At 50.4% G+C, this 16,408-nt stretch overlaps 2 protein-coding genes across 10 annotated transcripts in view; one reads left to right on the top strand and one right to left on the bottom strand.

The window, feature by feature from the left end:
- The window catches only part of LOC136340231 (short-chain dehydrogenase/reductase family 16C member 6), an 89,096-nt gene that overhangs the window by 27,636 nt on the left and 45,052 nt on the right, over positions 1–16,408 (bottom strand). The gene's annotated exons all lie outside the window — the stretch shown is intronic.
- The window catches only part of LOC136340212 (insulin receptor substrate 2-like), a 42,234-nt gene continuing 29,893 nt past the window's right edge, over positions 4,068–16,408 (top strand). For 2 of the 9 annotated variants that reach the window (XM_066284087.1, XM_066284088.1), the window contains exon 1: positions 4,077–4,860. In XM_066284087.1, the coding sequence (XP_066140184.1) occupies positions 4,461–4,860 (400 nt within the window). In that variant the 5' untranslated portion in view covers positions 4,077–4,460. Of the gene's footprint in view, positions 4,861–16,408 lie in introns of all 9 variants that reach the window. The other 7 variants (XM_066284089.1, XM_066284090.1, XM_066284092.1 and 4 more) reach the window with 5 other exon arrangements.

Below are 16,408 nucleotides of genomic sequence, written 5' to 3'. Positions count from 1 at the left end.
TTTCGAATCGTAGACTCCATACTTTAAACCTCTTTTATGAAGCCAACCGCTCAAATCTTCATAAACCCTGTTTATGCCTGTCTTTACTATCCGCGTTTCGCGCCAGTGCATTACTCTCTCAGGTCATTCATACCGGGGCCTTGTTCCCCACATATGAAAACAACTATTAATTCACCGCTCACAGTCTGCTTTCTGTCTCTTTCTATCTCACTTCCGCGTTAATGCCCGTAGGTCGAGGACTCGCGTGTTTTCGGTAACAAGAGCCTCCAGAAGAGGAGAGCGAACAAAGTTTAGGGCTAACGATCCGCCCTGTTTTGCTACGTCATCTACTACGCCGTACTTTGGGGCCATGCGATCGATTTAGCTTTAAAACGCGACGTAGTTGTAACGTTATTGTATACGAGTATTACTTTATAGTCTAAAAATATGGCTTATTTTCTGGAATTGGAAGAAGGGCAAGACCCTTTTACGCCTCGTAAGCGGGTCAACTGCACCTACCTGATGGTTACTGTTGTTAATGAGTCAAAGCTCTAGAGGCCGCTTGTATGCAAATATACACACAATGTAGATAGGCAAAAACAGTCCCATAAATCTCAGTTTTAGCATGTTTTTCTGGGTTGTTAATTCGCTGCAGACCCCCGTGGGTGCTCAATTCAACACCGTTTTGGTCATAACTGCGAGCTCTCCAAAAAGCTGAACATCAAAATAGAAAGTTCACTCGGCCGCGGCACTTTGATCTCCGCACATCGATATAGATCTGACGATAATATTTGTGGTGGTCCAATCAGTTTATGGCGCGATAAACCATAACGTGGTGCTTTGCAGACTCCATCAGTTGCAACCGGCCGTAAGCTCTGGAAAAATCCCCCGGAAAAACTTCGAGTTGCGAAAAGGTGGCAACTGAATCCACAAAGCCATTACATAAATATCAATACAAAACGATCTCTTTATTATCCTGTAAAACGCTTCCGCGTTCTTTCGCATCATCCCTTTTGCCTTTTGGATGAGACCCCATCCACCCCTCGGCCGTGTCCCTGCCAAGCGGAGTTGCCGCCCCTCCGTCTGGTTTCAAAGCGGAAACCTCGGCATGTGTGAAATAATAAATTTATTACTTAATTACTTGTGTGATTAAGCACCATTACCACGCTTGATTAAACCCCTAACAATGACCTCAGTTCGTATGGGGCGTTTGTGGAAAGATGAATCGGAGCGGTGACGGCAACAACGGCGAACGACCACGCCGTTTTGTTTTGGGGCAGATAAAATAGGCCGCCAGGCTCCGAAATGGGGTCGATCAATGTAAATGGGTGGACAGGGATGGGGCGGCAGACGGGGCTAGACTGCATCGCTGCGAAATGCGCATTTTCTTGTGGCGCGCAATTGTTGTGGGTCGAGGAATTTCCTGGATGGCCCCATTGCTGCTTCTCTGGAAAATTTCGTCTTGCGAGGAGGAAATTTCGCGCTATTGGATTGTGTGGCGCGACGCGCCTCTATTAGCGGATGCAAATCGGGGAGGTCACGTTTTCGAATGTGCTCGATTGCCAGAAGGAGATGCTCCATTTCGAATTTTATTGCCTCACGGGGATCTGGTCGGTACTGCTATTTTTACTGAATCTATACGGGCACCTCGTCGGGCAAAATAGCGAACCTACGGTGCCTCGGGAGACACTGACCGTGCAAAAGGAAACGGCGACGACCTTGCTATACATAGACACGACAACCACATTCTTCGCTCAGCCACAACAAACTCGCGGCCTGTAAACACCGTTTCAGCTTTCTCTCATTGGACGCCGCTATATTATTCTCAACGCTCACCAACAATGAAATCTTTGTTAACGCCAATTTGTCCTTTTATTATCGCGTGTAATTTGCTAGTAAATGAGTTAACGGTTCCGAGCAAGACTACGGAAAGAAAAGTCGTATGTTTCCCAGAACGAACACTTCGAGGAACGAAGTGAATGGCTGCAGCCTATTTATTCTAGCCGATGTTGTTTTGAAGTGGTGCAAAAGCAAATTTCCGCGAACCGCCCACCCAGAACCAGGCCAAAATGGCGCGACTTTTGATGAAGCCATTTTAAGTGCCGTTACCCTAATGAGCCCCTTTTTTGTTTACGTGACTGTTTCCATATAAATTCGGCCACGGCTACCTGCTTCTACCGCTCAGCCCTCCGCCCAACTGCAATCTCTTGAATTTCGAATGTTTTCTCTACGCCGAATTTGCGATTTACTCGCAAACCATCCGGATTCCCTGCTAACGACCGCGTCGTCGCCGCTTCGTTTCGGAAATGTCAAAAACTGACAGGAAATAGCTCGTCGATTCGATTTTTTCCACAACGGCCGTCTACTCCTAGGAGATCACGTTCCGTCCCTCTTCCTCCACATTGCTGGCATTATCTACTCGGTCGAGACAGTTTTGTCGCGCATTTATACCGAGCACCACGTGCCAGTTTCCAAAATGGCCGATTTGCCGATGTCGGTGGATCAAACTGGCCGCAAGTGCGATTACTTTGATTGAGGTCTCTGTGCACGTCCGTGGTTAGTAATTTTGGGTCTCATTTCTCCTAGTTCAATTATTTTTGTGTTTCCCCCACTCGTCCGGCCCTGACAAGCAATGTGGTTGACATCATTCGTTGACGTGCATTTGTTTCATCATGGCGGTCGACTATAATGCTTGTCATGGCCCAACGGGTAAGTGTCACATTACAAAGGAGACACTCTGACGAGCGCAGTTGTAAAATTTTATTTCGTTTTAGTTACACGTCGGAAAGAACTGTCAGGTTTGGGGTACCAAATCGAAGGTAAAAGAATAGACTGCAGGTTAACGTCCACGGATCCTCGTACCACCGCTAAGAGAATGGAATAAAAACGTTGAGAAATTTTCGAAATTTGAAGCCCGGATTGACGCTTGCAGTCCGAATGTCTAAAATGCACAGGGTGTTCCGTTCAAAATTTGAGAGTTGGGGCGACTCGCGGCTGAACAGGGAGTCGCATTAAGCTGGTGATGGTAGAGAAAAATGCAGTTTTAAATAGTAAACGCGATATGAAAATTTCATTAAAAAAAAGTTACCGCCGCGAGCCACTTGTGACACGCGGTATTGATCACAGTTAATCGAGGTTTCAAGGATCCGGCAACTGATTTGGAAAAAATACCGCATAGAACATGTGTACATGTGCTTCGAACGATCGAAATAAAAAAAATATGGACACACATGTCCACGTTCGTTCTTATTTTCAAGCGGGTGAACGAAATTTCCAGGTGACGTGCCCCGGTCGTCGGTTTTACAGGTATACGACCTGGTCTTGGCCAATGGCTTTTCTCACACCAGGTTGAACGCGGCCGCCCTTTTCCTGCCTCCACTTCCACCTCCGGCATCCGAGTCCTCCGTTGTCTTATTATGTCTTCTGCTTGTGCAAAACCCAATTCTTGAAACGCAACTTCTTGGGCTCGCGGGATACCGCCAAAATATGCGCCCAGTTGCCGTACCCTCCACCGGGAATCTTCCCGCCATTTTTTTCAACATGCGACTTACCCGTGCTAAATCACTCTCGAATAGCCGCCAAAGGGCATTGCGTGGCGGCCTCAATTGACCCTCGTAGAGAGCGGAATCAATCGGTCTTGATAAGTCCCAACAGGAGTGTGAGAAATTAGAGAAATTTCTTTTCGTGAGGATCTAACGGCGAAAGCGGCAACGCTGCGCGATAGTATTTTACTATTTGGCCTCGCCGTTTATTGAATACTTCGAATCGGCACATGCGCGTTTTTTGTTTACATCTTTCAGGGGCCTGCAGTGAAACTACTTCCGACCTACTCCATGAACCGACGCTGAGGATACGAGAGAGACGGAACGACGCAGGGACGGCGAGCGTCTGTTGGAGATTGTCGTCGACGTCTACAACACATGACCGAGCTGGGTAAGGAAAGAACCTGAAACAGAACAGGATTTGGGTGCGTTTTCTGTGTTTAATGAAAAAATGCGGACCCGTCGAAATGTTTGAGATTTTCGGCAGATACGTCCGAATCGGTCCGTGAGCAAAGACCGGGCGCTCTTTCTCGCCGCCGTACAGTGACGACATTCGAATTTCGCAAATAGTTGCCGTTTCTCCGCGGGCTCATTGCGGTCCTGCACTGTGGCATGAATAGTACGCTAGGATAGGAGAGGTTTGGCGCGAACGGAACACCACCACAGCCCCACAGTTCACTCAGCGCCACGCAGAGTTATGGTACGGAACGCGATCGTGCCGCGCATCATTTGTTTATTAAAGAATACTGCGACGTCGGTCAAAGCAATCTGTGTTTTTTTTTTCGCGTGACAGCAGCTGTCAGATAGTGACAACACGCGAACGATGCTCGGATAAGTGCAGTTTTAAGGGATTTTGAACCGATTTTCTGTGCGAATGTGCCCGAGACGGTGTCTACTAATGATTTGCACGTAAACTCGAGTGTCAGAGGAACAAGAGCCATGTCGTTCAGGAGTTCGAGCTCGCACGACAGCCCCCTGCCGTCCAACGGGGAGATTCGCCGTTCGGGGGTCCTCAAGAAGGCAAAGACGTCCCGGAAAAAGTACTTCGTGCTACGCGAAGAAACCTCCGACGCCCTCGCCCGCCTGGAGTACTACGACAACGAGAAAAAGTTCAAGGCGGGGCTGCCTCCCAAGCGGGCGATCTCCCTCAAGACGTGCTTCAATATCAACAAGAAACAGGACTCTAAACACAAACACGTGGTGGCCCTGTATACCAAAGACGATTGTTTCGGTGTGGCCTTCGAGTCCGAGGAGGAGCTCAAAGTCTGGTTGAAGGATTTTCTTACACTGCAACATGGGGAAGAGATCGAGGAGGGGGTGATTTTGAAGCCGAAATTTGGTAAATAAATTGCCCATCACAACATTAAAGAATATCGGTGAAAACGTTGTTTACAAGCGATTCCACAGTCAGGTGGTATTAATTATAGCGTAAATTTACTAGAGTATTTCTTGAGGAATTTGTGTTGGCACTGGCGGAATGTTCGATCGAATGTCGGTGCCTCCGTGATAACCCATGCAGCATGGGGCACTATCTGAGTGCGGGAATTCTCATTTATAAACAATTCGGTTGGCCAAACTCTGATTTAAATACATAATTAGTTTACAAAGATTACAATGTTATTACACTAACCAGCAGTAATAAACCAGATTAGGCAATAATTCCAGAAGGCAACAACACAATTCTCAGAATTCCTTATCAGATAGAGCACTGTTTACGAAGTCCTCCGATCTTGTTCAGTTAATATGTAATTTACAAGACATTCGTACCTTGTACCCCGCGAACTTCACGCGCAGTTCCGTCCAGGAACGACTGGTAAACACGTTGACAAATCTTGATCGCACCGCCTGGCCCCTTTTCGAATCGGCGGCCAGGCACCCTTCGCGCTGGGCAATCAACGGGGGTCAAAACCTGTAGGATTTCACTCGTGAGACTTTACCATCGCGAAAAATCTTCCACTCGTGGTCTTTGACCTTCGTTTTGACCTCTTTGTACACGGTCACCAGAAGGGGGGTCGCCCCTGGTTCCCCTTAACATTTCCTTCGTGCGTTAGTCCCCGTGATGGCCCGGTTCGTAGGGATTTCGGGCTGAAACCGGGATGCATTACCGACGGCGTCTTGCTCGCACAGTTCGCCTCGCTCCGCACTCGGTGGTCGAGCCGTTCGTCGTCGGACTTGAGACGAGATGAGGTCGATTTCGCGTCGAGGAAAATGGGATTAAATCGATATTCTTTGCATAACTTCTTTGGTACTGCATCACCAATTGGGAGTACCGTTACGAAGGTGTCTAAAACAGTTCAGGTGTTGCCTTGCTTTTTCTGGTTAACCGACCGTCGGTCAGTTCGCTTCTTGGCCGACCTCCGCCGATACATCCCAAAATTATTTTTGCGGTCGGATGTGGCATTTTAATTCGCTGCCGCGATTAAAATCAGACAAAGTTCGTTCCTGATGGCCTCGTTCTGACATTCATCGAACCGTTCGGTCGATCTCGAATCAGAGCACCCCATCATCCCTTGCGGAGCAATAGGGAAACAACATCAATTTCCAACTGGCGTTTACAGGAAGCAGGGGGTCTCAGGCCCTATTAACTTAACCTGCTCCAATTACCGGGCCCCTTCGTGTAATGCTTCCTGCGAGAGCTCTCGGCCTCAACCAAAACAAACCCCGTGGGCGGTGCACCACCACCTCCTCCCTCCGCCCTCTCGGCTGTCCCTGGCAACGTCGCGCCGTCGTCTACCAGAGCCACTTTATACGATGTTGTCGCTTCGAGACTTTGAGGGTCACGCAACGTTGTCGTTGTGCGTCGCACTCGAAAAACGTCACCCCGGGACCGTTTTTGCGCCGGGTTCGCACGTACTCGCAAAATTTCGCATCGAGATCGAGTTTTGGTGTCGAGAACTGGGAGAGTTGCCAAGAAATGCTTCGCAAAGGGATGACAGACTTAAACTTGGCATCATGGCCAGGGCCTCCTCGATCCAGCCGCCGTCGCCGCCGCGACGTCCTTGGCTCTAATTTAGCCCTAGATTTCGCCCTATTGCCAAATCTCCGGTGGTGCATTTTACTACGTAGTACGAACCTATCAGTGCATGTGCACCTCTATGATGGCGGGACGAAGTGCAGGTCATGTCTAGATCGATTTGGCATTGTCCCGAAAATTTTCGATTGCCGAAAAGGCCTCGAGGGGGTGAGGGTGGTTAGGGGGGAAAGGGGGCCCGTGGAGGGGGGGGGGAGTGGTGTATGCCGCTTTTGGGCCTCCACGCCCAGCACGCATAACCGACCCGTTCTTTAATTAGTCCGCGTGGTAATTGAGGTGTTTATCCAACAAATACCCGTGCAGTGACATTTTTAATTATGATAATTGCAGGGGGACTTCGGCCGGCGGCATTTAAACGAGCCCGACCACAGCCGAAATGGTTGATGTAGGTTTTAGGTCGGGATGCGTGCGAGGTGCGAAAATAGGACGTATCTGCCTCGTTTTCGTGTAATGCGGGGAACCTCGGTCAGAAGCGTATGCGAACCGAGTATGTTTTACGGTTGTACTCGCCAAGCGATTGGCATCCTATCCGGTCGAAACCGGTCGAGTGCCATTTTTGCGCGACTTTTTTAAAATTTATTTATTTATTTATTTTGTTTATTTATTTGCCCTTCTTCGACGGCCCAGGGAAACGCGGACGTCCCGGGTAGACGTTTGTCCGTTTGCGCGCGTCCAGGGGCATCAGGTGCAGCCCCCGTTCGCCGACGGGACACTACCAATCCCCTGCATAAACTTTCGCGTTGTACGTTCCAATTTGCATTAATCGGTAATACAAACGACAAACAACTGTTCGCAGCAATAAATATTCGATCGGCTCTCGACGTTCCTCGGCAATAAAAATACCGGACTTCTTTCTGACGTCAGAGAGATAAAAGAGAGGCATTCTTGCGTCTAATAAATATTTGCCAGCGACCGGCGTATAAGTAACCGTTAAGCGCTAAGTAACCGCTTTCGTACTGCGCATTCCGATCGTGCCTATCTTCACTGAGGCCTTAACCTCCGGTAGGCGCGTTCGGGCGCCCATGGACCCGTACCTCCATGCGAATTGGCCGGTGCGTTTAAGGCACTTTTAATCTTCGCGGACTATCTGAATTGGCCTTATAATTACCGCGAAATATCTCGGAAGTGGAGCTGCGTGTGGTCCTCCGCGGCGACCTCTTGCACCACTCTTTTGTTACGTTTACTTTCGGATTTCGTCTGGGAACTTTTACCCGGCGTCGTGTTGATAAAACGGAGATAAATCGGCGATAAGCTCGTCACGTCGCCGGATGCTGGACGAGAGTCGTTTCGCGTCTGGAAGGTGAGGGTGTCGGCTCACAGTCGACAGTTGTTGGGCGATTGCAGTCGAAACGATCGAAGAAAATTCTTCGTCGCCGAAATGGGAAGTCGGAATTAAAGAAAAAAGAAAAATAAATAAATAAATAAATAAACTGGAATAATCGATCCGAAGGTCCTTCCCTGTGCCGTCGAAGACCGTTCACCGGAGTCGTTCGATAAGCGCTGGGCGGCCGTGTACGCGCCCGAGGAACTGGCCCTTTGCGTGTGACGTAGAGCGGCGACCCGCGACGACGAAGAGACTCGCGATTTTCCCCAAGTAATCCCGCTGACGCTGCGGCTCGCGACCTCTTCCCGTTTCGACGATACTGCAGGGGTCCGGACGGTTGACACGCTTTCAAGGTGAACACGTGACCAATTAACACACAGTTCGTCAACTGCAATTTCTCCAACAAGTCACCATTCGACTGCTAAACGCTTTAATATCGCTTATTATAACCGCTTCGTTCTTATAGCCGCACATCCACCGGCGAGGTAAATTACTGTAATTTCGTCAGCGACTGTAAATTCGCCAGGTAGTGTAATCCCCATTAAAATGAGGTAATTAATGAGAATTAACGCGAAGTGCCAGCAAACGACCTGCTGATTTGATACGTTTCGGGATTTTTATGTGGGAAAACGCGACCGGGGACGAGGTCCCCCCGGTCAGGCATCCTCGCCGTTGCCCCGGCGACTCGTGTGGCCTTATCGTTCGGCTCATACGCGCGTTAAATCTCAACAGAAGTGGTCACGTTCGTGGCTTTCCATCGCGTACCGTTTGAGCAAACTCTGACGTTTTACTGCACGATAAATTGAAATTATTGAGGGCACTTTTGGCTGAACTTGAACTGCGCACCTCGCCGAAGACGGGGAAACACTCCGCCGGCCCTACACCTCCGCCCCGAAACGCGTACGAGCAGTAGCGGCACTTTCGAGAGGGTCTCTTTGCACGTGATAAATAGTAAATTAACGAGGACTCTCAGCATTCGAAAGAGAAACTGCGGTCACTTACCTTATTAGACTAACACACTTCGTAACAATGGTCCCCTTATACGAGGAGAGTCCCGGAGGTGTCCGGCCGGTCATGTAGATGCCGATTTTTCTACTCGGAAATTTGCGTGTATCACGAAGACCTAACCTCGAAATGCTTGCGGCTGTAGTTCGAGGGTGCCGCGTTGATTTACGCGTGTTTCAATCGAACACTTTTAGGGCTCGCGAACGTGGTGAAAACTGGTTACCGAGAGATCATTTAATGCTTCCATTCGAAAGATCTTACTTTGTGGGAATGCGAGATCATTTCTATTAGCTACGTTACCGAAGGGCCCCCTAGACGCTCAATTATATTGCATAACGTAGTGCACAATATCATATTGCACAATACTGTTCAACACTCACGACTCGATATTTTTGTGGATCGTCCACATTCGTCAGTTTGGACTTGAAACCGGGGAGTGTTCGAACCTGAAAGCAATCGAAGTAAAAACGTCAAGTAAACCCAAGGCCCGTTTGGCACCTGGTTCGCATTTACCTCCCTTAAGAGACCCGAAACGGTGGCGTTGCTCTGAGGAATGGTACTTAAACTGTGACTTGAGCTCGAGTGAACCAAGAGATTATCAAAACTTTTTACGAATGAATAGTGACACGTTCCATGAGCATAACTTCGAAAACAAGATACAACAACGAGGAAAGCCCTTTCACCTGCAGAAGGGCCGGCGGCAGCCGACCTTTGACCAGGCTTGAAGATGTGGAATTCGGCACCGCGGTGGCGCCGCAAACTGTTGGCGGAATCTTTTGGAAACTTGGAAAAAAATATATTAAAAAAAAAAAAACGAAGCGAAGACCAAAATATTCGAAATATGTGACGGAAATTTTGGATTTTTTCCCGGTTAGAAAATTTTGGAAATCGAGTTGCTGCGCCGCAGTGCGAACGCGACGATCGACCCGTGCGACTTCGTCGAATTGTCGATCTCGGCGACACGGGGGAGAGGGAGGGACGCACACGACCAGTTTGTCCCGCCCCGGTGGGGAGTCGGCGGTCGAACGTTCACTGGAAGCTCGTTGATCTTTGCCGCGCGTCCGTGCAAACTGTCCCTCATGCACAATATCGTTAATAGACTTTTTTCACAGCTTCCTTGTCCTCTCTCGGGTCAACTCCTTTGTATTTTTCAATTAACACTCCGCACGCACCACATTTCAACTTTCTATCGCTGTATTCTGCATTTTTTAGTCCTCCACAATGCCGGATGTTCACGGTGCAGTGGCGAAAGTTCGACAATAAGTTCGCGGTCGTCATTTCGCTTCGCCGTGGCCGTTTTAAATAAACTAACAATTATTGTGCAATATCGTCCCCACACGCACAAGTAATGCAGCATTGTGCAATTAATTTTCAACGAGCGCAATTATCGTTCAATACTTGAGCGATGTTCACGGGGTACTCCTCAGACGCGCAGTAATATTGTGCAAACGTTCGATGTTGTGCAACGTGATTGAGCGTCTGGAGGGCCCTTAAAGGGAAAAGATCAGACGGGGAGTGTCGTGCGGTCGCGTTTGAGCGAAGAAATTGGGAAGAAGCGACCGCGCTCGGGGAAGACGGATTCGGTCCCTTCGTCGAGGCGAAGCACCGGTCCGGCTTGGCTCGGGACTTTTTTCGGGCAAGATTTGGCCCCCTCGGATTATTTTCAATTTTTAAACTTGGAGAAAAAGACTCGGTGGACGGACATTTTCCCGTCAATGGAGAGGTGGGGTGCGAGGTCGGGGCCTGTTCTTTTAGAGTTTCTCTCTGCGAACGGGTTGTGGAGCGTCGGCGGGAAAACCGTGTCAGTCTCAAGGGGAACCGTTTTGAGAAATAACGTAATATTTTCCGCACTCTTTTCTCTTCCGTTCGAGAGTTAGATGGAGTACTTCTGGGACCATCCTCGTACCACCGTTCAATCATTTTTTTTTGGGGCTGCCGCCCCACGCCTCAGCGGCCGAAATGCGCAGACTTATTATACAATCCTCCGTCGGGACTGCCGGCAAACTGTTCCTGTGGGCGAAGACTACGAGGAATACACGTTTACTGCTTATCCACCGTTCTGGGCTGAATCCAACCGACGTGAACTCGCTCACCAAGGGCCCGGACTAGGCCCAAAATCTCGGGACTAGAGAAACCCCCCGACGTTTCCTAGCTGCGTATAGGCTTTCGGCAGGTCGACCGACCGCACGCCGAGCGAACCGCTAATTTGCACGGGGCGGGACGAGACGCACATTCGCAAACACCGCAAACAGGTTTGCAAACCCTGCGAGTTTGTTGCCCCGTCCGAATTAGTGTTTTGTCCGGCGTTCCGTTTGTTGCATTGTTCGTTGCACGGCGAAACGTCCAGGTCTGCGCGAAGCTCTATAAACATGCGAACACCAACATAAACAAACGTACCTGATTATACCACATGCATAAAAAGAAGCGATAAATCACGAGCCGAGCCGGCGTGTGCAGCTTCGCGATGAACGCTTTTCCCTCCTGTTTTTACGCGCGCCGCCCGCCCGTCTTAACAATGCGAGAGTGAGAAAAACGGCGAAGCCCTAAAATCGACGTCGGGAAAATTTGTTGCTCGCCGCGGAAGTTGCGGCCACGCGCGTCGGGAAAACAATGTAAATTTGCAAAGTCCCTCTCGGCCGTTCCGGACGTCGTTCGGAAGGAGTCCACCTATGGATCGGCGCCGTGAGATCTTATATCCGGCGTTTCGACTCCGCGCCACCATCATCAATTTATCGTTTTTTTTTTTTTTTTTTTTTTTTTTTTTGAGTGAACCTCCAAAGTCCCGCCGCAGAGCGGAGTTCGGCGGTGCAGATTCGGGGTGCAAAGGTTCCCCGAAATTTCCGAATCGGAGCAAGATTCGCGGTTCGGCGGTCTCGGCCCGACGGGCCGTTGGCGGGTCCGTGGCCGTCGAATTGATTGCGATGCTGAAACTCTTCGGGATATCGTGAGTCCTGCAACGTATCCCTGCATGCGAATCGTCACGATGCCGATTTTGATGCATCGCCCAGGACTTGGAAACACACAACGCGAGCGAATTTTTTTTCAAGTCGCCGAAGATAAAAGTAATGGATCGCCGAATCCATCCGGGGTCCGGCAGCATCCCGTAGCCTGGAAAACAGAAATTTATCTCGCAGCGACTGGACATCGCAGTCCCCGGGAGCCCAATTTCTCGACTGCACTCGATAAATTGGCCCCGGCCTCGAGTTCGAATCGACTCGCCGACGACACAGCCATCCATTGTCTCTTTCGTCAAGTGGAGCGTACTGATTTACAATGTTTAAAACTTTCCGAGTGTTTGTATTCGCCTGCCTATAAATCAAAATATTTGATGCAAGAGTACTGTAAAACCTATTCAGCCGTAACTGGCCTGTCTCTGGGGAAGATTTATGACCCCAGATATCTCGAAATCTTTGACGAAATTATGGCCCCGAAATGGGGAAAACCGTGCCGCGCTACTGGGAAAGATCTGCCTCTTGGGCCCGGTGCGCACTTGTTTTTCGATAGATATTTTCGATCGGAGAAAAATTCCGAGAATCCTCTTTACCTTTCGTCGGTCTCGGAGCCGAGATTTCGAGTAGCAAATGAGCTCGTTAATTGGGGTCGTCGCTCGTGGCCGCGAGGCGGCCGAGCGAAAGGGAGCGTTATTTTCCCAGACGGCACGGAAACGTTCGAGGGTCAAAAACAGGGGGAAACGTCGCCCCTCGTGGGGGGCACCTCGCCGTTCGCCAAGGACCGAACATCGCCGCTAACATACCGAACAACCTCGCCTCGTTTGTAGTAGTTCGCCTGTCTGGTTCCTCGCGGACGGAGAGGTAGCAAAAATGTTGCCCGATCCGGACGGCGACGGTGACTCGCCGAACACCTCGACGCCTGCGGCCATCATCAATCGCCTTTTGTTCACGTCTCCCAGGCAGCACCACACGTTCCGCTCCTCGCTACCCTCGGCGCGCGCGCTAGGCCTTCCCGTCGGATCGAACATGTGGGGTACCGCTGATCAAACGCAGCGCGCACCGTTGCCGCGCGGAGGAAGCGGCCGGCTCAGGCAGCTAATCACCTCGTCGCTGGGGAAGGAAGATATTTCTCCCCCGGTCCGCGGCGAGGCGAGGGGCGAGCCGCGATGCGCGGCGCACGACTTCAGTCGATCCGTCGCCGCCGGACGGAGCGGGGCGCCCGGCCAGGAGCGATGCTCCGCCGCCTTTTCACCCCAGCGCGTGTGTCTCGGACGGTGTCCCCTCGTGCGAGCCGTTGCCAGACTCGTGCGAGTGCCGTCAGCGAGACGTTACTTTTCCGCGCAAATTAGTTGGTTCGGATCTGGATCGCTCGCGGAAGGACGGGAGTTTGACTGACACCTGTTCGTTTTTCGGGGACGTTTTTGATCAAATAACGAAGTTGCGTGCTCCGCTCGCCCGCGAAATGTCAAATTCATGTCCCTGCGCGAACGGAACGCCCTCCGCTCCCCGTCGGCCCTCGAATCTCGGCCTCGGGCGCGGTCTTCCTCGGGCCCTCTCCACGTACAGAATTATCCTGCACCGACGCCAAAGTACTTGTACATACAGGTGTTTCGGTTCGAACGTTTTACGATGTTTAAAAGATAAGATAAATATTTGGTAATACATTCCTGTATACAATGTAGCACAATGTATTAGTGGTATTACGTGTATACCCACTGACTCAGGGGAAACAGGATTACTGTTTATTATTTCGTGTACGCCCAAAACGAATCTCACTTTTCGCGCTGTTAAATCCGAAAGTGAACGAGACCTTCGAGCCCCCGATCGAGATCTCGGACGAATTCTTTATTATTTATAAGGCGCGATCCAATATTAAGGTCCGCTCCGGAAAGTAGAAGTACGACGGCGACCGGAGCAAAAACCTTGGGAAAAACAAGGGTGAAATCGAGGGAGAAATATGCCGAGACGATGATGGATTATTAATAGCCATACATTGTTTCCTGACAGTGGATTATTAATGCATGACTTTTAGTTGATGGGGAGCGAAACGGCCGAGTCATGTCCATATTTTTTTACCCTTTAAGGCCGGTTTATATCGGCGATTAAATGCACAATGGCCTCTTTTTGTTCTCGGTATATGCAACGCCTCGAAAAGTTCTCCAGTCGGTGGTTTAGTTCAGATTAGCTGTAACAGGTTCCGGTAGTTTCGGCGAAATTGTTGCGAAGCCGCACGATTAATTACTCAACAGATCGTGAGGAAAAAACACCTTCGCGGATTAAAATTAATCCGGGAGATGGTGAATTTTTCTCGTCGGGAATCTCGCAACTTTCCACCCCGAGTCCCGCCGTCCCTCCCCGACCCCCCCTTTGGCCGCGAGGCCGGCGGCGCGCTCGCTCGAGTTCGGTCGTTTTTGAGGGATTTTGGCGTTTCGAGCGCGCAGCCGGAACGGCCCGGTTCACGTGCGCGCTCCAAACTTCCAGGGATCGTTTTTATTTATTTTTTAATTTTTGTAATTTTTTAACCGAAACTTCGGCCTCAAGAGCTGCCCCGTTGCGATTTTAATTCGATGCGTCTGATGAACTTTGTATGTTTCCACTAGACACTTATAAATTCGAACATTTTTAACCTTTTAAACCGCCAATGCAATCCTCCATAAATTATTTTTTTGCCCGGAACTTTGAAATGTTTACGTACGAAATTGAATTGATTGGACCGAGTTTTTCCACAAAAATGGACTTTTGCGCATTTCTGCATCGCACGCCATCGCCGTTGACGATTGGCGGGATGGTTTCGCACGGGAATTCGCATTTCACATATCCCATTACTAATTGGGACGTTGCTGCGGCATGCGCGCAGCTTCATCACTGCCCGAGCAAACAAAAACAAAATTATTATCAAATTACTCTCTTGAACGAAAACAAGCCTGTTACGTGATTTTCCTTAACAGGCTACATTGTTTACCAGACGCCGTCGGCTCGATCCGATCGACCAGGGCCGTAACGCTCGCTTTTCACCCCTCCCCCCGACGGGCTCGGTTTTACCGTTCCCGCGTGTCGCGACGTGGACCCGGTTAAAATGCCATTAATTCGATTTCAGGAGTCATTTGAAAACATCGTGATTGGTACGGCAATATTTTTGAAACAATTTAATCACATATTCGGTCGATTTCTTCCACATGTCGCGATACCGCCGACCGAACCACGTAAACAATCAAAATGTTGTTTTCATCGCGGTGGCGTCACTATATCGAGTGTTTGTTTCGTTTTTTAATGGGGAATTTTCGATTAACTGCCGCCGACAGATAAAACCCGCTTTAAGGCTGATGACTCAAAAAATGTGACTGCGCTTTTCTCAACGCGAGCGGCCCGCGCGGGGCATGTGGCGCGGCCGAATTGTGCGCCTCCGGGGCGTTCGGAGATTGTCGTCCCGTCAATCCGCCTTTTCATTCCGTTTCCATCCGGGAAAAAAAGAAAACCGCAATCCGGGAGGAGAAAAGGAAAAACGAATCGGGGCGGCGAAAATCGAAGCGCAAACGGTCCGTCTTTGACGGGAAGCGAACCCGGTAACGCGCCTTCCGAGCGACAAGTCGCAACCATTGCTCCATCGATCCGCGACTCCCGGAGCGGCCGGCGGGCGCATTTGATATCCCTTTCCCGTCGACGAAGAACACTCGACAGTCCCGCGCCTGACGCGCCGTCACCGAAACGGCTCATTTTGACAGGTTGTCAACCGCGGCGGCAGGACAACGCGGCGGGAACCTCCCCAGCCCAAATCGGACCCACGGTGGTGTCGTCGCCCTTGCCCCGCAGCAGTTTCCGTAACTCGCACCGGGGGCGTCAGGTCCGTTTGTTTGGGGAACGAAAGAACGTTCGCCGTGGCGAGAGCGAACTCTTCGCGAGGGCCGGAACGACGCGGCGCGCAACGGCGGACGCGCTGGACGTCGTTGGGACGAGATCGGTTCGATCTCTTCGAAGATCGTTTCATCTGCGAATTTTGGACGCACTCGTCGCCCGCGCGACCTCCTCGCGGCGCGTTATCGTCGCGTGAGTCGCCGGAGGCGACAAGTAGGACCCCGCCCGACGTGCGGAGAGCCACCACCGTCTGAGGTGGGGTTGCGCGGATTTCGGCCCGCCGCCCGTGCTCTTCTAAATGTTCGTCGTGTCTCCTCTCGAACATTCGATTTGTCCCCGGGGGGTACTGTGCCTCTTCTCGAGTCCGCAACTGCCGAATTTCGAATTTGATTCGAACGCGAGCGGCCTTGATTGTCGTACAAACCGGCAGCGAAAAACAAAAATATAAGTGTTGCCCAACGGTTATTGTTCGAAATAGATTCGTGCCTCGTGAAAAACATCCGTCGTCACACAGACACACACATATCTTTACCTTTGTAATGTCGCCCGCATTAAACAACGCGGACCTCGATGTTATCTGATATTTGTCAGGTTTCAGACGGCTGTTTACAGATTTAACGAACTTACGAAATGACTAAGAAATTATCGTATTATCGCTCCAGATGAAACTGGTGGAATTCCAGCGCCTCGACTCAAACAATCCAGTTCCCCTCCGTCGGCTTTA

Source organism: Euwallacea fornicatus, chromosome 7 (genome assembly GCF_040115645.1).
Source record: "Euwallacea fornicatus isolate EFF26 chromosome 7, ASM4011564v1, whole genome shotgun sequence".
In the NCBI taxonomy this organism is placed as follows: Eukaryota; Metazoa; Arthropoda; class Insecta; order Coleoptera; family Curculionidae; genus Euwallacea; species Euwallacea fornicatus.
Note: the sequence above shows the minus strand (reverse complement) of the source record. Positions and strands in the feature narration are given on the sequence as shown.